The sequence below is a fragment of the Neomonachus schauinslandi genome, chromosome 2, assembly GCF_002201575.2.
Source record: "Neomonachus schauinslandi chromosome 2, ASM220157v2, whole genome shotgun sequence".
Taxonomy (NCBI): Eukaryota; Metazoa; Chordata; class Mammalia; order Carnivora; family Phocidae; genus Neomonachus; species Neomonachus schauinslandi.
In genome coordinates this window covers 140,813,834-140,835,974 of record NC_058404.1, presented here as the reverse complement: position 1 = coordinate 140,835,974, position 22,141 = coordinate 140,813,834, and the positions used below count along the sequence as shown (strand labels likewise).

Here is a 22,141-nt window from a genome sequence, read left to right as displayed (position 1 = left end):
AAAGAATTGAATGGAAGTACAAAGGAATGAGGAACTTTGAGAAACAGCATTGAAACAGATACAGAAAAGAATTTGGGAAAATGTAAGAGAAATATAAAGACGCTCTCGTGGTGAGTGATCAGCCAAAGCAGGGTTGCAGACCCTCTGAGTCTGAGGCTTTTCCTTTGTCCAGGAGTCCAACAATAGCTCACCTTGTTAAATAACCATCCATTCTGTTCCTGAGGACTGGTGTGCACATCTTCCTTGCCTGACTAATTTATATAGTGTAAAAGATGTGCTTTTCCAGGGAGCGGATTAAACTAAACTTGAAAAGCATTAAAATGAGATGATACTGAGCATACTGAATGTCCAATGAGTGAGCAAGCCTCATGTGCCCTTTGCCAAGTTAGCTTTTTCATTTTTAGCACCTGGGCACTGCACAATCCTCAAAGAATGAATCAGAATGGAGGCAAAGACCTCAATCATAAGAAGACACCTCAGCCAACTAGAATCCTCAGATCTGCCTTTGCCTTTATTGGTGTCAGGATGAAAAACATTCTCAATATGGAGCACTTCCTTGGAAAGGGAGTCTCAGTACCTGCTCAGAATGATATTTGATTGCTTTTGCAACTTGGTTACTAAATGGGTAATTATAAAAAAGCAAAAGTTACTGATTTTTTTTTAAAAACAAACTCTCTAGAGCTTAAGACATGCAGCTGAACATTCTTACTTAGAAAGTCATTCCCTTTGGAGAGTCTTCACACATTTTCCTCAAGAATTGTTTAGAACCCTGACCTGAAATCTTCAAAATCTATGGGATTTTCTTTAGAACATCCTCCATAGTGACAGTATATCATCCTTTGGAAGTTGATTTTAAAAAATTACCAAAGAGCCAAAAGTCAGTCAGAGTCCTGTCTGGTAAGAAGAGCAGTAATTATTTTTGGTTAAAACAGGGAGCAATTAGGGTGCCTGGGTGGCTCAGTTGGTTAAGCGACTGCCTTCGGCTCAGGTCATGATCCTGGAGTCCCTGGATCGAGTCCCGCATCGGGCTCCCTGCTCGGCAGGGAGTCTGCTTCTCCCTCTGACCCTCCCCCCTCTCATGTGCTTGCTCTCTCTCTCATTCTCTCTCTCTCAAATAAATAAATAAAATCTTTAAAAAAAAAAAAAACAGGGAGCAATTATGAAGTAACAAGCTCAGTTTTCTTCAGTGATTTGTGAACTCTCTCTGAAGGCATTCCAAAAAGTGCATTTTGAACACTGACAGCATCTTTATTGCAAATGTGAAACAAATCTCTGAGATTATGATCTCCTGGATGTGAAAGTTTCGGTGTGTTTTTAAAGTCTCATTGTTTTATAGACTTACCTCATATTTTGATTTGAAATGACACACACTGTAGCTATGTGCTAAAATAAATAGTTGCAACTTCTCTCTTTCGTCATCTTAGTGTCCCTGAAGGATTTTAAACTAAAAAAGATGCTGTTCTAATGATTCTTCTCTTTCTTCCCTTCTCTTTTCTTTCTTTAAAGCAGAAAATGCAATACAATGAGTTGCATGGATTTAATTCTATTTTAATGCTGATGTGCTGTCATGAGCCATCAATGCATCCCATCTGTTTACTTTGCTCATAAAACTTGGGATTTATGTAATGCAAGTGGCATTAAAAAATAGAGCATGGCATAGTGAGAAGAAAGCATGTACATTTGCATCATTCAGGGCATGGGAAGGAACTCTGGCTTTGGTATATTCAGATCACATTGAAACAGCCTTAGGGGATGTGGTATGAAAAGACCAACATATTTCACACCAGTATCTTTACTAAGGAAGCTAGAAATGATTCCCTTGCTTGGTAATATGTCCACATTTCACTACCTACACAGCGTTCCATTCTTTTTCTTCAAAAGATAGAGCATATTTTCCCCTTTCCTAAGTTTCTAAAGCTTCCAGATAGAGCCATCTTGGTCAGTAGGAAGATCATGAACCTGCTAACCTGGTTAAATACTGACCCTTATTGACTTTATAACTTTGACACCTTTTGACACTTTTTTGACCTTCAGTTTCCTCGTCTTTAAAATACCTACTTTGTAAGTAGGTAAGATAACTTTTGAAAAGTAGGTAGTACGGTGCTGAGCCCCTGATAGATGTTAGTGAATTATAGCTATTGTTATTAAATTATTCATAATGACACACAATGTCTTCTTGATGAAAATATGTAGATATTCCAAAACTTGATCTCCAAGCATCTGATGGGGTCAAGATAGAGAAGACCGTTTTTCTGTTGGGCATAACTTGAGAAGACACAGAGAAAGGACTGCCATTCCTGCTTTTTTCTCAGAATTGACAGAACCCTTGCCCCCTGTCATAGAATTATTGCAACTACATATGGCCACACAGGCCTTAGCAACTCTTGTAACAAGCCTAAGGTGGAGCATACAATGGAGAGAGGGACGGTTTAAGGGGGCAGCTCAGAAGGACTGAGGGAGGGGAGGAGCTAGCTGCATAAGCAAAGCATCCTTTTTCAGCATTTTTGAAGCAAGAAGAGGTCGATTTTGTGACTCTTCTAATTGTAAATCCTATTAATCTCATTTTACAGTGATGAGGCTGAGATTTGTCATTTATAATCTAGGTGTACGTATCTGTGCTGAGTAAAGTTTAAAGAAGTAGAATAAAAGTCACATATATAACATGTGTTATATATGCTTATAATGAGATATGTAGCTATCAAAAATCATGTTTTCAAGACTAATGAAATAACAAAACATAGTATTATGTTAGGTAAAAGTGTAGAACACTTATTTGTATCTCAAGTTTCACAGATGCATCGAAAATGGATTAAACTGAAGTGCATCAGTATGTTAATAACTTCTATTTTTACTTAGTGAAATTCTAGATTTTTTATTTCTTATTTGTATTTCTGTGCATTTTTAGAACTGCCTAAAATGATTACATGTTTTTTTTAATCAGGAAAGCATTAGCATTAAAATGAAGAGCAGAATGAAAATTATAATGCAAAAACACATAGAATTCAAAGACAGATGGTTTAAAGGGGAAAAAATAAACATGCACAAACATGCTGTGCCCAACAGAGGATGAGAGGCTCACCAGTATGATGTTTCTTTTCAGGTGTCCAGTGCCACAGATGCCCATACACATCTGGAGAGCCGCATGTTCAACATCGCGATCTTACCACAGACACCGGGGGCGCCTAAACTCTCTCGGGGAGCGTCTCTCCATATGACCGTGAGTTGGGTGGGAGGGCTTGTGGTTTCTGCTTGGAGGAGGCACGCTGTTGGGGTTTAATAGAGTGTCCTGCTTTCGTATCTGGTGAATGCCTGGCTCAGAGCGCGGACTCTGGGGCCAATAATAACCAGCCTTGAGAACACATTTCTCTTTGACTTGAAAAAGAAATTTAAAATTCCAGAGTGAAGGGAAGGTTATGTGGAATCCACTGCAACCTCCCATCCATTGCCTCTGTCCTTTTTATAGCATTCCAGATGGTCTCAGGGCTTCTCCTTGAGTAGTTGGAAGGAGTTTCAAGCTTGTGTCTATTTAATCAATACCATTTAGGTATGATTGTTCAGTCAGTTCTGGCCCCACCTCTCTGGAGAAATTGTCACTCTATGTTTTAGAAGCCCTATGAGAAGCTTTTGTTTTTGTTTTTCTGTTATAAAACTTTCCTGGAGAAAGCAATGCCTTTGCTGAATCCAAAGAAATAAGTACCAATTATCCAAGTGAAAGTTTGAGGGGCAGGTCAGAAGGAACGGAGAAGTGAAGGTGAAGGTGAAGGGCACTACCAGATGTAAGAACAGCACAGAGATGAAAGACAATGTGATGGTTGGGAAAATTGCAAACAGATCAATAAGACTGGAGAACTTAGGGAGGCAGAGGAGGAGTAGTGAGGATGTGGAGGTTCATGAGCTAGATCACAGAAGGTCTTGAGTGCTGTGTAGGAAGAAGGAGTGTGGGCACATGGAAAGGTTTGAAGTAAGGTGACAGCTAAATTAGTACATGAAGCTTAGTTCAGACAATTAGCAGCTCCACTGTAACCCCATATCCAGGGGGTATGTAAAGCCAGAACCCTTGTTCTAGACAGAGCCACAAGCATATAAGACCTTGTAAATTAATCATTAAGGATTCACATTTTAGTTAGTGCCCACATAATTACACTCCAAAGTAGTGTATCAGCCCTGAGCCACAACAAAGAGAGCAGCTATAGTTTTAGAAATTATGGGTCTGGGGCATGACAGAGACATACAGGGGGAAACAGAAAGTTTTTAATGAATAGCTGGTATCGGCATTTCCACCATAAACCATAATTTAAAGAAATCATAATTCAGCAGCACTATAAAGTCTATAATTCATCATTTTGACTGGAGGAACTTGGATCAGAATTTTCTGTAAAGTGTAAAGAAAAATGTGCATACACATTTCTTGCCAAATGCTAATGCAGTGTTATTTTGAGTTTAGAGGGAAAAAATGGGCCAGGAGCCAATGAAGATGGCACTGATCCCACTATGTTGTTGTGGACCTCTAGAGACTTCTCAAGTTACTTAACCTTTAGGGTCTCAGGTTGCATGTTTGTAGATTAGATCTGTCTTGTCTAATTTAGGATATCACAAAGGTGAGTTTACTGTAAAATGTGATTAGCCCACTCTTTTATATTCCTTAAAATATACACAGTTTGTATTTCTTTTGACATTAATCGCGGCCATTACTATAGGATATACTTGCAATCTGTGACAAAAACACATTTTCTATTCAGTGATTGGGACTCACCTAAGCACACAACATTATGAACGTATATGCTAAATACATATATGGTATATCCATATATGTGTTTAAGGGTAGGAGTCCACCTCTCCAGTCATTCAGTCATTCAAATAAACACTAATTTATCCCATGTGCTGTGAAACACATTGGAGATTCAGTGACTACAAAACACAGTCTCTATTCTCAAGCAACTTAGAGTCTAAAACAAGCAAATAAGGAGGCAATGATTATACATGATGAGTGCTATGATATGATACGCAAGCAGAGTCACAATATGGAAGCAAACAGGGAGACACCTAGTCCAGTGGAGCATGGGGGAGGTCATGGAGGGCTTCCTCTTGGAGGTGAACTGAGCTGGTTGAAGTGTAAATGATCTCTAGAGCATAGTCTCAAATCTCAGCCTGCCTTAGGACCACCTGTAGGGTTTGTTAGATCACAGATCGCTGGAGCCCACCCCAGGGTTTTCTAATTTAGGAGACCTGGTCTAAGGGCTGAGAATTTGCATGTCTAACAAGTTCCCAGGTGATACTGTTGCTTCTGCTGTACTCGCCACACTTGAAACCCCATTTATCTAGACTACAAATAGAGAGAAATTCATTCCAGGCAGATGAGCAGCAGGTGAAAAAAGTGAGAGACACAGGAGAATATGACATGTTTGAGGAATTACAGAGAGTTCAGTTGGCCAGAGCGTAAATCCCTAGGTGAAAAAGAAATAAGAAATGAGAGTCAGATCATAGAGGACCTTACAGATAAGATGAAGAGTTTCCGTTTTGTCCTGAACGAATGTTTTTGGGCAAGTAGGATGCTGAAAGATTCATAGCAGAGAGGGGGCATGATCAGATTTTTAATTTAGGAAGATCATTCTGTCTGTAGTGTAAAGAACACCCCACATGGGGTCCAGACAGAGAACAAAGAGGCCAAGAAACAGGCTGTTACAGTCATCTAGAACAAGAAGGGTTGGTAGCATAAAGCACATGCAGTGGCAATAAGGATTAAGAGTTAGTGAAATCTCAAAGAGACACTGGCACAGTCATGTATAATCCAGCATTATACATCATGGCTGAGAGGCAGAAGCATCTTAAATGTCCTTCAGGTGATAAATAGATAAAGAAATTGTGTTATATACAACAACGGAATATTCAATCTTAAAGAAGAAGGAAATCCTGCCATGCTACAGGATGTATGAACCTTAAGGACATCCTAACTGAAATAAGCCAGTCACGAAAGGACAAATACTGCATGATTCCACTTATGTGAGCGATCTAAAGTAGTAACACTTTTAGAAACAGAAAGTGGAAAGGTAGTTGCCCCTGCAGGGGTGGGGGGTAGAGGTAGGGAGAGGGAAATGGTGAGTTAATTTTGTTCAGTGGATATAGAGTTTCAGTTTTGTAAGATGAAAAAGTTCTAGACATCTGTTCCACAACAATGTGTATATAGTTAACACTACTGTACTCTGCACTTAAAAGTGGTTAAGATGGTAAAAAAAAAAGGGGGGGGGGAGAGATTAAAAGATATTTAGAGCCATAGTGGTCAACTGGGTATAGGAAGAGGGTAAAACAGCCCAGTTTCTGAATATGTTGAGATGCCATTCATTGAGATCGAGACTGTATGGGGACCCTAGGGGGAGGGGGAGAGGTGGAGGCCATGATGAGTTCAGTGGGATGCACTTATAAAGGGTGTGCCTATTAAGGGCTGGCAGAAGGTTAGTAGATATTCTCTGTGGGAGATAAACCTCTGAGAATCATTAATGGCAAGTAGTGGTTTAATCCTCGGGCCTGAGATTCCCCAGGAAGATTGCATAGAGTAAAAAGCAACATAAACAGATACCTGCGTAAAGGGAAATTTGTTCTGTGGCCTTTCTATAATGCTCTTCTTCATCCAATCCGATCCTCTAAATGGTATCTTATGATTTTGTTTTGTAGTGTTCCATAAGAATTATGTGCATACATACATGTATAAGATGTATACACATATGAATAATATTATAAGGGGTGTGTATATATATATATATATAAACATGTGAGATGTATACATTTAGGACATATATCAAATTTGGGCAAGGAGATCTGTAAACATGCATATTTACCAATAAATAGCATAGCATAGTGTGAGATTCAGCAAATAAGTTAATAGATTTACATCAACTCAGTTTTCCAAGTAATCATCCACCATTTGACTTAGAAGAGCCTTAAGGACAAAAGCTTTAATTAATCTTGGTATCTTCCTCAGCATCTAACACAATGCCTCATATAAAAGTAGTTGCTTAGTAAATATCTGTTGACTAAATCATTTTCAGACCTACTTTCAAACAGCTAATAATTCCCTAAACTATATCACCTTCAAATTCAAATATATTAATCATATGGGTATACACACAGACTTTGAATATCATATTTCCAATTCTTCTCTTAAAGGGGAAATAAATTCTCTTATCTCTTAATGCGAAAGAATATTTATTACTTCCTTTTTCAGATGGTTGTGGTACTCAGAGGTGGGTTGCCCAAGGTCACCACTTGAGAGAAAGGCCTTGCATAAGCCTTCCTAGTTCCATTTGTTTCCAGAGTGATCGCTGTAAGAAGAGTTCTCTTAAAACTACTGTTACTGGGATTAGCAGGGATTCAGTTGGAACAGCTGATCTCTTTTGTCCTATAGACTCAAGTCTGGGCATGCTGTATTTGTTTTATGGCTGTGGGCTTATGTGTCCATGTTTTTTCTTGAGACCTTTTCAAACACTAATAAAATTATTATCTGCAATTTCTGGAAATGTTTCTTTGTTCTTGGAATTCCTGCTGTGCTTTATCTGAGCCTTTCGCACTGCTTAGCAGTTTCTACATTGGAGTTATTTATGAACTTCCCTTACTAAAAACTGGAAATCCTTGAGGAAAGAGTCTGTATCTGATTCATCTTGCATCTCCCACAGCTCTTTGCTTGGTACCTTGCCCAGAGTAGGTTCTGACTAAATAGTTGCTACATGAATATGTGAGTGAATTAATTTTGTTGTCCTAACCAAACTATGTGAGAGGATGATTTCTTGTAGAACCCCCTTTTACTCATCTTATTTTTCATGTGTGTTTAATTTCTGAGGCCAGCCATGGGCTTTGCTGCTTTGGTAATATGACAGTCAACAGGTGAAAGTGGTCTTTCTTTTAATGGAGGCTGAAATGATAATGTTGTTTATAAATCCTGACCTGGGATTCTAAAGATTTAAGTTACACACACACTTTGCTAAGGCTTACATGTTGAAGTGTTTGCCCCTCTTTAGAAGACATTGAAAGATGATGAAAAATATTTTTTTAATTAAGTTGCTATAAAAGTATTTTCATTATTTTACTTCTTAGCTTGATCTGTTCATAATGATATTTTTCATTCACTCAACAAATTTTTATTGAGCACTTCCATGTGCTAGGTGCTTGGGATCCATCCATGAACAAACAAAAATCCATGTTCTCATGGAGTTTCCATTCTCTTGGTGGGGCAGGAGGGAATCGACAATAAGTAATAAATCAAATAAATAACTCATATATTGCATGTGAGTGAAAAGTATTACGGTAAAACAAAAAGTAGATCAAGGTCAAGGGGATCAGAAATGTGGTGGTGGGAACAGCACGGGAGAGGGGAGACGCACCCAGATTGTAGTTGTAAGTGAGCTGAGCTTTATTAAAACGATGATGTTTAAAGAAAGACTTGTAGGAGGTGAGGAAGAGAGTCATGCAGATACCTGAAGGAAAAGCATTCCAGGCCCAGGAAACCATGTGTTTGAACAAATACAGTTGGGAGCGTGCTTAGATGTTCAAGGAACAGCAAGGAAGCCATTATGGCTGGAGTAGAGGGATTGAATGTGAGAGCAATCTCAAACTCACAGATGTGCCAAGTGTGTGTGTTGGGGGCAGGGAGGCGGGGAGAGGGAGGAGTTGGGGCAGATCTTGTAAGTCCTCATGGGCCATTGTAGGGACTTCAGTTTTTTTCTGGGTGAAATGGAGAGCCATTACTAGGCGTTGAGCCACAGAGGTTGAACCTCCTTTTCTGGCTGGCTGTTGCGCTGAAGTAGACTGTAGTGGGGGGCAGGAGAGCATGTGGGAGGCCGTCCTGGTGATCAGGTGAGATTGTGGCTCCCGGCAGGGTGGTGGCAGTGGCGGTGGGGAGAAGCATTTGGATTCCAGATATATTCAGAGGTAACATGGTTATTATGAAAAACATTATTCTGTAATTTTCGTTTGTTGACAGATATTTTAATAAAAAAGTGTCTTCCATAATGATTTCTATGAAATTTAATCTTTCATTTCTTACTATGTTTAATTGATAAATATTGAACATTCCAAATAGCCAATATTAAAATTGATTGAACTTTGGTATATGTCAGACTCAATATTGCTTTCTTCAGGGAGTCAAGTCCTTACTGTTCCTACCTTGTGCCTATTTCTATTAGTAGGGAAATAGTGTCAAAACATGCCGTAATAAAATATGTTATCTTGGCTGGCATATATTTCCCTTTATCCGTGCTCCTCTGTCCATTCCCTCTTCTTATTGCTTTGTTATTTTAGGGGCATCTAGATTTTCAAAAATATCTCATAATACCCTGAGAATTTTCAGATACTCTGATGGCTTTGAGATGAAAAGGTGGTGGTACTGAGTTGGCACTTTTCTGTCCATGTGGCTGTGCCCGCACATGTACACATTTATAGGTGTGTGCACGCATGTGTAGGCTATAAACACCTTCCACAGGGCATAGATTTTTAATTTGTTGTCCTTACTTGTTTTATTTTAGGGTGAGAGACCAGCTGCTATTTGTAATTCTTATTTTCCTTACTCATTACATTCCAGACCTGAGCAATGGCCTGAAATATGACTCTTTACAATAGGGGGGTTGTCCTAACCTGTAAATGCTGTCTCTCCCCAGGACAAGTGTGCCTTCAGGACACTTACAAAGCAACTGCAACCTTCAATCTTTTCACGGTTAAAAGGAAGAACACCACGCCCTTCTCCATGAGAATTACTGAGCCCTACTTAATCCTTTCCTAAATGGGGAAATTCCTTCTGAAAAAGCAGAGCTTCAAAGAGCGGGAGAGTGTGTCAAACTCTAACCCTTCAGGGGTCACTTAGGAAGAGCCTGCAATGAGCCGGATATTTTTGTTCTGTCTTGTTAACAGCATATGTGACCCAGGCAGGGGGCCCGTGCCCACACTTCTTTTCCCTTTTCTCATCTCCACTCCGTGTTTTTGCTGCTGTCCCCAGCTCACTGTTATGCCTGGTCATGGGATCCGAAATCCCCCCACCCTTTGAGTGTTGTCACTGTTGGTGAGTTTTGGCTATATACAAGTGAATCACAGTAAAAAAATATGGACACATTGGCCTTTTGATTAATTTTGCTTGACCCCTTCATTGGATACTGAGGGCTAGAAGAGAAAAGCAGTATCTAGTCCTTTCCAGTAGTACAGTGGAGACAAAGAAACCATGGACTAGTTTTATGTGCTTTAATAAATAATTCTTAAACCTCTGAATTCAAATGATGAGCCTCTTTTGGTGTTTGAGATGAGTTCATCTTTGGCCCTTTGAAAACATCACAGTTCCCATGAGCAAAGCTGGGGGGTGGGTGCGGTTAGGGAGGGCTTCTTACCAGATACAACCTTAGCCCATTAAATTGGAGCAGAGATGTAGTGACCCCGCTGTGAATAGCAGAACAGTAGGACAGCCAACTGTGATGGCTCATGTTCAAATGTGTACCACTGCGAGTTCCCCCGAGGGAAAAGTGATCATATTGGGATGCCCACAGTATGCACCAACACAAACCTGGGGGCAGAGGGCAGGGGAGAGGAGAGTACAAGAAAACTGGAAGAAGATTCTATGACTCTGTGAGGTTCTTAAGGCCAGGACAAATCTGCAGTGCAAGAGACCAGGTCCTTCTTCTGAGCTTTCAGAAAAAAATTTGCTGTAACTAATTTAAAAGCCCAGAGTGAGGGGGGTTTTTGTTTTTGTTTTGTTTTGTTTTGCTTTTTTAATAAGGTTTGTTTTTGCCTCTGGCTTTTGTTTTCATCACACTATTTGTTCTTCCTCCTCCTTCAATGTTGTTTAGGCTCGGGAAGATGGCCTCACTGTGATTCAGCCTCATTCCCTCTCCTTTGTAAACTCTGAGAGGCCAAGCAGAAAGGTTATATACAATATCACTTTACCTCTGCATCCAAATCAAGGTAAGATGTGCAGTAAATGATCTTTTGAGTGATGCTATTGTCTTCTAATTGTTGACCTATGTTCAGACCCTGGAGTTTTGTCTGCAAGTACTTGTTGAGGATTTAGGAGTAAGAATTATTCATACCCTTTGTTCCCCTGTTCTGAATTTAGGACCAATTGAGAAAGAGACACTGTGGTCAGACAGATGGAGATGAGTGTGTCAGCTTTGGTAGGACAGAGCTGTGCTAGAGAACATGGTGTGCATATAACTTGACTCACTGGATTGAGCCGCCCCTCCCATGCACAGGCAGAACGGCACAGACACAAACACAGTCTGTAGGGACAGACCCTGCCCTAGTGAGGTTATGAGAGGTAAACAGACAAGAATGAGAATGAGCATGTGCTCAGGACTAGGAGCTCTGCCAGCGAGTGCAGAACAGGCTGAGCCACACACACTCCATTCCTTTCCCCTTTGGATAAGTCACTCCTCCTGCACCGAGGAAAAATGAAAATGTGAAACCACAGTCAGCAGAGAGGAGAGGTGGGCCTCTGCCATCAGTCTTCAACCTTTAGATAGCTGAACTTTGGGCTTAACTAATAAGCCTATCCCTAACAGAGGTGTGGCTATCCCTCATGGAAAGGAGATTAGCTTCTATTAAGACAGTTCTGCTCCTGAATCTGAGGCTGCCCTCCCAACACCAACCATTGCCCTGGATGTAAGCCTTTCACACGATCAAATCCCCCAGGAGAAATAAATGTCTAAAAATTAAATTATATTACCCTTTTGATAAAGTCCAGAGAAATTAAACACCTAAAAGTCATCCTTCCCTTTTTCTAAATCTGCTAAGTCACAGCAAGAGCCGTTCTCCTTACATAGCCAGGGTAGAGGTGGAGTTCTCTTCGTCCAGCAGCCTGGGCTGTCTTCTGGAGAATGACTATAGGTCTCTCAGCCCCTCAGAACCTGAATTAGTTCAACATCAACTCTCACATGTGTCCTTCTTTGAAAGAGTTGATAGGACATGAAAGGTGATCAGAGCATTATTTCTGTACCTATAGAATTTAGAAATGATAGGTAAATTTGCAGCCTCTAAAGCATTTATCACAGAGTTATCATTGCAAATCCAATTCTTATAATAATCATGATCCATGTTACTATTGCCAAAGATTATCAGAGACTGAGGAGTTTCTGAAGGAAAGGGTAAATTGAGAAAACTCTCATTATAGCCTCACCAGGAGCCCAGTCTATGTCATTTTCTCAGCAACCTTGACCTTTGAACTTAAACTCAATTGAAAGAATCTCATAATTATGGTAAAGTGTCTATGACTTGTAGAGAATTACCTAGTCTAAGCTATATTAGGGGTAGTAGTTTGTGTCTTACTATTGATTACAGTCAGTGACTTCTAGTCAAAAATCTATTTGGGTTTCACACATGAAAAGAGGCTCAACATCACTCATCGTCAGGAAAATGAAAATCAAAACCAGAATGAGATATTACCTCGCACCAGCCAGAATGGCTAGTATCAAAAAGGCAAGACATTACAAGTGTTGGCGAAGATGTGGGGAAAAGAGAACCTTTGTGCACTGTTGGCAGGAATATAAACTGGTGCAGTCACTGTGAAAAACAGTATGGAGGTTTCTCAAAAAAATTAAAAATAGAACTACTATATGATCGAATAACTGGGTATTTACCCAAAGAAAGCAAAAATAGTAATTCAAAAAGACATATGCAACTTTATAATTATTGCAGCATTACTTACAATAGCCAAGATAGGGAAGCAACCTCAGTGTCTATCAGTAGATGAACAAATAAGGAAGATGTGGTGTATTTATGCACTGGGATGTTAGTCAACCATAAAAGAATGAAATCTTGCCATTCGTGACAACATGAATTGGACCTGGAGGATATTATACTAAGTGAAATAAGTCAGATGGAGAAAGACAAATACCATATGCTTTCATTTATATGTGAATCTACAAAATAAAACAAATGAACAAACACACAAAAACAGACTCATAAATACAAAGAATAAACTAGTAGTTGCCAGAGGGGTGGTAGGTTGGGGGATGGGCAAAATAGGTGAAGGGGATTAAGAGGTACAAACTTCCAGTTATAGAATAAATAAGTCACAAGAATGAAAAAAACAGCATAAGGAATCTAGTCAATAATACTGTGATAAATTTGTATGGTGACAGATGGTAACTATACTTATCGTGGGGAGCATTTCATAATGTATACAATTGTCAAATCACTAAGTTGTACACCTGAAACTAATATATTGTCTGTCAACTATAATTCAATTAAACATTTTTTAAAAGATCCTATTAAAGTCTGTTTGGGTTTCAGATTTGCCTTTTTCTTGAATGAATGGAGAATGGTACGATAAGAGAAACCAGAGAGCAATTGTTCTTAAAGGATAAAAGACTCCCACCAGTGGGAAAGGCAGGTTTATGGCCCCAGTCATTCAGTCAACCATCAGAATTACTGTTGATGCTGATGCTGAGTCTCTTCCTCCCCAGGAATCATCGAACACAGGGACCAGCCTCACTCTCCCATCCAGTATTTCACACAGGAAGATATTAACCAGGGCAAAATCATGTACCGTCCTCCCCCTGCAGCTCCCCACCTCCAGGAGATCATGGCCTTCTCCTTCGCTGGTAATGCCTTCTTCTCTATTTTGAGGCACCCAGATTGCTCTCTGGGGATCCTCATGGCAGGTTATCCCTAACTCTTCCCGTTGTCCTGGACAGTTTAGTGACGGTGCTTTATATCCTGTTGAAAATCGCTTGAGACTTGTGGACCAATATGTAGTTTGGGCTCAGTTCATAATTTTTTTTTCATTTATTCATGCATGCAGGCATGCTTTCAATAAATCTTTATTTTGTGCCTCCTATCTGGCTCTGAGGTCTTGGAGATTATAGTGGTGAACAAAAAGAGGCATGAATCCTGTTCTTGTTGAGTTTTGGGACCTAGGTATGGAGACAGAGTTTGAGAAATAATCCCAGTGATGAGTGTTTAATTGTAGACTAAGAGAAGAGCTCTGGAGAGAAAGAAAATTGTTCAGTGGTGGAATTAGAAGTAACAAGACTGCCCGAGACTAAGGGTTCAATGGAGGCTGCCCCAGGGAGGTATTGACAGTGGAGGGATGGGTAGATGCTAATCAGCCTAAATGTGCCTCTTGGGATACTTGGGAGAACATTTCCCAAGGAAGGGCACACAGCCCATGGGCAGAGGCCCTGAGGAGGGAGAGAACATGACATTCTGGGGATTAAAAAAAAAAAAGTCCATGTCTGGAATGTAGAAGGTTGAGCAGAACAGAGATGAGTCTGGAGGAAGAGATAGAGGCCAGACCTCAGGGGCCCTGTAAGCCTGTCAGGATTTGGATCTTTATCCCGAGAACAATAGGAACCCAGTGGAGGTTTTAAGATCTGGGGAGATGGCCTTTCATAAAGAACTCTTTGACTGCAGTGATGTGGGCGGATTTGAGGAGGAGGCCAGGGCTGTGGGTGAGGGGAATCTAGTGAGAAGCATCCTGCACTACCACAGGGAAGGTCCCACACACAGAAATGGAGAATGCAACCTGTTGGGCCAGGATTTGACAAAAGCCACCTTTTTTAAAGAGAGAAGACTGAACAAAAGAATAACTGGATTTCTTTTTTTTTTCTTTTTAAGATTTTATTTATTATTTGTCAGAGACAGTGCACAAGCAGGGGGAGTGGCAGGCAGAGGGAGAAGCAGGCTCCCCGCTGAGCAGGGAGCCAATCTGGGCTTGATCCCAGGACCCTGGGATCATGACCTGATCCGAAGGGAGACACTCAGACTTTCTCCATCTGAAAGCCACTCAACCAACTGAGCCACCCAGGTGTCCCGAATAACTGGTTTTCTAATTCGAGCCATTTTGTGGCCTTCCACTAAGCCACAATAGTTAATCTTTGCTACCCCTTATCTCTCCCCTTGACCCAGTAATCAAAGCTGCTGACTGGAATGCAAGAGTTTTGAGTCCCTACACCTAAATACTTCTGTGCCTTGGAATGATTCTATAAATCTTGAAGCCTGTTTCCTTATGATCTTTAAGATGTATGTACCACATAACATTATATGGAATATTATTTTTATATAGTAGCTTTATTCATACAGAACAGCTGGTGATTTCTTACGGTAAGTTGAACATGGGTTAAATAATTTTTTTTTTTTAAGATTTTATTTATTTACTTGACAGAGAGAGACACAGTGAGAAAGGGAACACAAGCAGGGGCAGTGGGAGAGGGAGAAGCAGGCTTCCTGCGGAGCAGGGAGCCCGATGTGGGACTCAATCCCAGGACCCTGGGATCATGGCCTGAGCCTAAGGCAGACTCTCAACAACTGAGCTACCCAGACGCCCCTAGGTTAAATAATTTTCGAGTTACATCTTAAATTATAGAAAACATTTAAAGTAATATTTTCCATTATATATATAAATGCAATTGTCCAGAAAATGATTAACTCTTCTTTGAAAATATCGAAATGTGGGTGTAGGCCTCCTCTCTAAGGAGGATCCCCAGTGTTTGGTAACTGGGTAACTAATAGCCCATGAAAATGTTCATGGTTCTCTAACCCCTACTTTAAAAGACCTACTTTACAAAGAAACTCAGGATATCCTGGGATTAAAGGGAAAGAAAACATGTCAGCCATGGCTGAAGTTATTTCCGTATCTATTATACTCGACTAAGTTCCTAGAGCCTTTTTAGAGAGAGCAGAGTCCTGTCCTGTATAATCTATGGGATAAATGCTGTGAAATAAATCTCTCACATCGTTACAGCATGTAAATCAATGTCCCAGGCATCACTCAATTCTACAATGGAATTGACCTACCAGAGAGCCTGTCAGTGATATACGACATCACCCACATTCACCGATTTGTAGGATTTTATGTACTAATAAAATGGGATCTGAATGAATGTATTATAAATCATTCTAACTACTGGGATATAAAATTATTCTACTCTGCGGTTCTTTTTGTTACTTAAAATTAGTGTTGGCACCATTAAATTCAATATAACATTAACAAAAGACCTGGTGATCTTTCCTTAAACCATAGTAATTTAGATGAAAACATCCTTTACTTTTCTAACCTCTGCCCCATATTTTGTAACTTCTCCATCTATTTCTGACCCCAGAATGCTTACCAGTATGTTGGTTTTCTCTTTTCTATTTCAGGTCTCCCAGAATCGGTGAAATTTCACTTCACAGGTAAAGACTTTAATAGCAATTTTATTAGAAAATGAAAATTTCCTTATTAGTCCTTGCTTTTTGTTCCCTTCATCATTGCTTGCACTATTTTCTAAGAACTGCTTAAAAGTTATATAAGACAAGCTTTTCTGAAATAGTCACATGACTAGTTAAGTAGTAATAGCTTAACTTTGTATTCATAGAAAAAAATAAGCCATCAAGTATTCCAAAGATTAGTGTTAAGCCCCATTTCAAACAGTCCCAATATCTATGAAAAAAAGGTAATAGTGGTTAAGATCTTAGCCTTTGGATCCAGACTGCCCTGGGGGTCAGCCTGCTCTGAGAAAGTTTCTTAACCTCTCTATGCCGGCCTGCCTCACTCATCAGTTGGGATAATAACTAATAATCGTACATATGTAAAGCTCCCAGAACAATGATTGGCACCGTCATTCCTATGTGACACTCAGCTAATGGATCGTGGTTGTATAGAGTCTTGAAGTGAGCCTTTCCTTGAATGCCTTGCTACTGGAGAGAAATGAAAGCTGTGTGTGGAAGACCCCAGCATCCCAGCTTTAGTTCACAGTGCCGTAGAAGCTGACTGCCAGGGGGCAGAAGCACAGTCAGACCTGGCACCCCTGTGGGACAACAGAGGGACAAGCTTTCTTGTTTAGGTCTATGGCTGGCTGTAAACAGCATCCTTAAACTGCTGATTAGCTGGGGTTGACTGTTCCATTGGAATCAGCCACCCTTATGTCCTGTTATATTTCATGTAGGATAAATTTTGGTTGGAGAGAAAGTCATCTCCCTCAAACTCCCAGATCTTCTCTCCTTCTCTGAGGATTAAGAATCACACTTGAATCAACAATAAATTTCATTGTTGTGTCATTGTTTTTTTTTTTTAATTGAGATGAAATTGACATCTGACATATAACAAATTTGACATATAACATCTTATTAGTTTCAGGTGTACAACATAATGATTCCGTATTTGTGTATAGTGCAAAATGATCACAACAATAAGTCTAGTTACCATCAGTCACCATATATAGTTACAAATTATTTTTTCTTACAACTTTTACATTTACTGTCTCCCTAATGCAATACTATATTATTAACTATAGTTGCCATGCTGTGCATTACATCGCTATGACTTAGTTATAACTAGAAGTTTGTACCTTTTGGTTCCCTTCACCCATTTCAGACCCCCCCACCCCCACCCCACCTCTGACAACCACCAATCTGTTGTCCTCTGTAGTTCTGAGCTTGGGTTTTTTGTTTGTTTGCTTGTTTGTTTATTTTAGATCCCACAAATCAATGAGATCATATGGTATTTGCTTTTTCTGTCTGACCTGTTTCATTTAGCATAATGCCCTCAAGGTCCATGTGTGTCATTACAAATGGCAAGGTTTTCTTCTTTTTTATCACTGAGTAATATTTCATTATCTGTTCATTTGTCGATGGACACTTAGGTTGCTTCCATGTCATGGTTATTGTCAATAATGCTTCAATAAACATGGGGGTGCATATATCTTTTCAAATTAGAGTTTTCATTTTCATTTTTCTTTTTTTTTTTAAGAATTTATTTATTTATTTGAGAGAGAGAGCACTGCTGGGGGGATGGGGGAGGGGCTGAAAGAGAGGGAGAAGCAGGCTCCCCACTGAGCAGTGTGCCCGACGTAGGACTCAATCCCAGGACCCTGGGATCATGACCTGAGCTGAAGGCAGATGCTTAACTGACTGAGCCACCCAGGCTCCCAATGTGTGTTCATTTTCTTTGGATAACCTAGAAGAGGAATTGCTGGATCATGTAGTATTTCTGTTTTTAATTTTTTGTGGAACCTTCATACTATTTTCTATAGAGGCTGTACTAGTTTATATTCCCTCCAACAGTGCCCAAGGGTTCTCTTTTCTCCACATCCTAGCCAACACTTGTTTTTTCTTGTCCCTTTGTTTCTTTGTCCAGGTGTGAGGTGATATCTCATTGTGGTTTTGGTTTGCATTTCCCTGATGATTATTGATGTTGAGCATCTTTTCATGTACGTGTTGGCCATCTGTATGTCTTCTTTAGAAAAATGATTATTCAGATCTCCTGCTCATTTTTTAATTGGATTGTTTGGGTTTTTTGCTATCGAGTTGTATGAGTTCTTTATATATTTTGGATATTAACTTATCAGATACATAATTTGCAAATATTTCCCCCCATTTGGTAGTTTGCCTTTTCATTTTGTTGATGGTGTTCTTTGCTGTGCAAAACTTTTTAGTGTGATGTAGTCCCACTTGTTTATTTTTGCTTTTGGTTTCAAATCCAAAAAAAACATCCCCAAGGCTGATATCAAGGAGCTTCCACCTTTGTTTTCTTCTAGGAGTTTTATGGTTTCAGGTCTTATATTCAAGTATTTAATCCATTTTGAGTTATTTTTTGTGTGTAGTGTAAGATAATGGTACCGTTTCCTTCATTTGCATGTGGCTGTCGGTTTTCTCAACACCATGTATTGAAGACACTGTTCTTTCTCCATTGTATATTCTTGGCTCCTTTGTCATTAATTAATTGACTATATATATATGTGTGTGTGTGTTTATTTCTGGGCTCTCTATTCTATTGATCTCTATTGATCTGTTTTTATGCTAATATTATGCTGTTTTGATTACTATAGCTGTGTAATACAGTTTGGAATGAGAGAGCATGATGCCTCCAGCTTTATTCTTCTTTCTCACGATTGCTTTATCTTTTCCGGGTCTTTTGTAGTTTCATACAAAATTAGAATCATTTGTCCTATTTATGTGAAAAATGCCATTGGAAATTTGATGGGATTGTGTAGAATGTATAGATTGCGCTGGTTGTTATGGACATTTTGACAATATTAATTCTTCTAATCCATGAGCATGGAATGTTTTTAGATTTATTTGTGTCTTCTTTGATTTCTTTCATCAGTATCTTATAGTTCTAAGCACAGGTCCTTCACCTCCTTGGTTAAATTTATTCCTAGGTATTTCATTTTTTTTGATGCAGTTGTAAATGGGATTATTTTCTTAACATCTTTAAGAGCTTATTATTGGGGCATAGAAATGCAACAGATTTTTGTATGATTTTGTATCCTACAACTTTACTAAATTTGTTTATTAGTTCTAATAGTTTTTGGTGACATCTAGGGTTTTCTGTATATAATATGTCGTCTGCAAATAGTGACAGTTTTACTTCTTCCTTTCCAATTTGGCTGCCTTATTATTTCTTTTTTGAGTGTTGTATTATTATTGATGTGAACCCAGTATCAGCTCATCTCCAGTGATAGACTTCTAGTTAATTCATACAATCAGTAATAATATACAACAGATTACATGGTATTTTACATTTTACAAAGCAATTTGCAGTACAAATTGTCTTATTTAATCCTTGTAACAAGACTGTAAGAATGGGTATTATTTTTAGCATTTTAAAGCTGGGGAAATTAAGGGTCATTAGAGTAAGTAATCTGCCCAAATTTCCAGTCCTGGTAAACAGTAGAGCCAAGATTTAAATACAAGTTTCTGACATGGAGCGTGGGATATTTAATTTAGTCTGGTCTGTATATGTGTTGGTCATGAAAAACAAGTGTCATAATAGTGCCTGTTTGGTTTCCAAGCCTCAACTTTTACCTGAAAGCTTGAATAGGTGAAGGGGTTAACTATTAAACTTCTCCGGGACTTTAAGTTAAATGATCCTTGAACCTATTATACAGGGTAGAGGAAATAGATGTTGGGCTGACCTCAAATTAATTTATCTTATTTCTGCCTGAGGTTTCTTTCTTTCTCTTTCTTTTTCTTTTCTTTTCTTTTTTTTTTGTTGTTGTTGAGTGAATTTTTTTTAAAAATTGTTTTAAAGATTTAATTTTTTTAGAGCACTTTCAGGTTTACAAAAAAATTGAGAGTAAGGTACAGAGATTTCCCCATTTACCCTGCCCCCACACACGCATATGTGCATAGCATAGCTTCTCCCCTTGTCAATATCACTCACCAGAATGGTACATTTTTTACTAAGGATGAACGTACACTGACATGTCATAATCAACCAAAGTCTGTAGTTTACTCTAGGGTTCATTCTTGGTGTTGTACATTCTATGGGTTTTGACCAGTGGATAATGACATTTATCCATCATTATAATATCATAGAGTATTTTCACTATCCTAAAAATCCTCCCTGTTCTACCTATTCTTCTCCTAGCCCCACTTCCCACCTTTGGCAGCCACTATTCTTTTTATTGTCTTCCATAGTTTTGTCTTTTCCAGAATGTCATAGAGTAAGAGTCATATAGTATGGAGTCTTTTCAGATTGGCTTATTTCACTTAGCAATATGCATTTAGGATTCTTCTGTATCTTTTCATGGCTTAGCAGCTCATTTCTTTTTAGTGCTGAATAACATTCCATTGTCTAGAAGTACCACAGTTTATTTTATCCATTCATTTACTAAAGGACATTTTGGTTGCTTCCAAGTTTTAGCAATTGTAAATAAAGCTATTATAAACATCTGTGTGCAGGTTTTATGTGGACCTAAGTTTTCAACTCCTTTGGGTAAATACCAAGGAGTGCAATTGCTGTATCATATGATAAGAGTATATTTAGTTTTTTTTTTTAAAAAAAAGCCAAGCTGTCTTCCAAAGGGCTGTACCATTTTGCATTCCCACCAGCAATGTATGAGAGTTCCTTTTGCTCCACATTCTCACCAGCATTTAGTGTTGTCAGTATTCCAGATTTTGGCAATTTTAATTGGTGCATAATGGCATCTTATAATTGTTTTAATTTCCATGTCTCTGCTGACATATGATGAGGAGCATCTTCTCATGTGTTTATTTGCCATCTGTGTATCTTTGGTGAAGTATCTGTTAAGGTCTTTGGCCCATTTTTTAATTGGGCTCTTTTTTAATTGTTGAGTTTTATGAGTTCTTTGTATATTTTGAATAAAAATCCTGTATCAGATGGGTCTTTTGAAAATATTTTCTTCCAGTTTATGGCTTGTCCTTTCATACTCTTGACATTGTCTTTCACAGAGCAGAAGTTTTTAATTTTAATGAAGTCCAGCTTATCAGTGATTTCTTTCATGGATCATGTCTTTTGTGTTTCTATCTAAAGAGGCATCACCATTCCCAAGGTCATCTAAGTTTTCTCCTCTGTTGTCTTATAGGAGTTTTATAGTTTTGCATTTTACATGTAGGTCCATGATCCATTTTGAGTTAATTGTTGTGAAGGGTATAAGAGGTTCCCTTTTTTTAAGGAGAAAAAAAATTTGGAAACTGGTAAGAAGCCATCTCCTTTAGCTGAGTTTTGTAAGAGAAAATTTTAAATTGGGCACATAATGAACTAAGGTGACAACAAGCCTGAGCCCTGACATTAACCCATAGAATGAGGGAGAACAGCTCATTCAGTTAATCAGCTAAGACGAGAAGGAAAGCTGATATTCCTGACCTGCCTGCTTCAAAATAAGCCCAGATGCTCTGCAGAGCCATCCTGAGCAAGGAAAATACACGAGGCAAATGGTGCTCGCAGGAGGTCTCTGACCCAAAGAGGCCATCTGACTGTTTCTCAGAGAAATCAGAAACGTTGCTTAAAGGGGCAGCTAGACATGTAATTGTTAACATTTTGATTTTAAGTTCTTATATTTGCTTACAAAACTCTGTACCCCATTGATACATTTTCTAGTTATAAAATATGTACCAGAAAATAGCTTTCTTCCATTTACTCCCAGAGGGATAGATACACCTTGGTCTCCCTGACAGCTGTGTGGTATTTACTGAAGCTCTTAAGTTTCGGGGCCTTTCCCTCCCTCTTCTGCAAAAGTAGGATGTTGACTGCTCCCTGAGGCTCTCCCCGAACTTAAAAGTGAAATCAATGTAAAACGTTTAAAAAAGTAAAATTATATCTCACAATTGTAATTTTTATTTAAGGTAGGTGTTCTTAACTTAGATTCCAGAGGCCTCAGAGAATTGGAATCCGCTGAAATTTATGGAAAAGTTCATATGTTTGTCCCCCAAGCCCCCAAAAGTTAGGAAT

At 39.0% G+C, this 22,141-nt stretch overlaps 1 protein-coding gene across 1 annotated transcript in view; it reads left to right on the top strand.

Moving 5' to 3' along the window:
• The window catches only part of FRAS1 (Fraser extracellular matrix complex subunit 1), a 408,429-nt gene that overhangs the window by 290,688 nt on the left and 95,600 nt on the right, over positions 1 to 22,141 (top strand). Inside the window, exons 32-35 of the mRNA XM_044912923.1 lie at positions 3,101 to 3,217; positions 10,818 to 10,932; positions 13,431 to 13,568; positions 16,108 to 16,140. Coding sequence (XP_044768858.1) covers positions 3,101 to 3,217; positions 10,818 to 10,932; positions 13,431 to 13,568; positions 16,108 to 16,140 — 403 coding nt within the window. The remainder of the gene's footprint in view (positions 1 to 3,100; positions 3,218 to 10,817; positions 10,933 to 13,430; positions 13,569 to 16,107; positions 16,141 to 22,141) is intronic.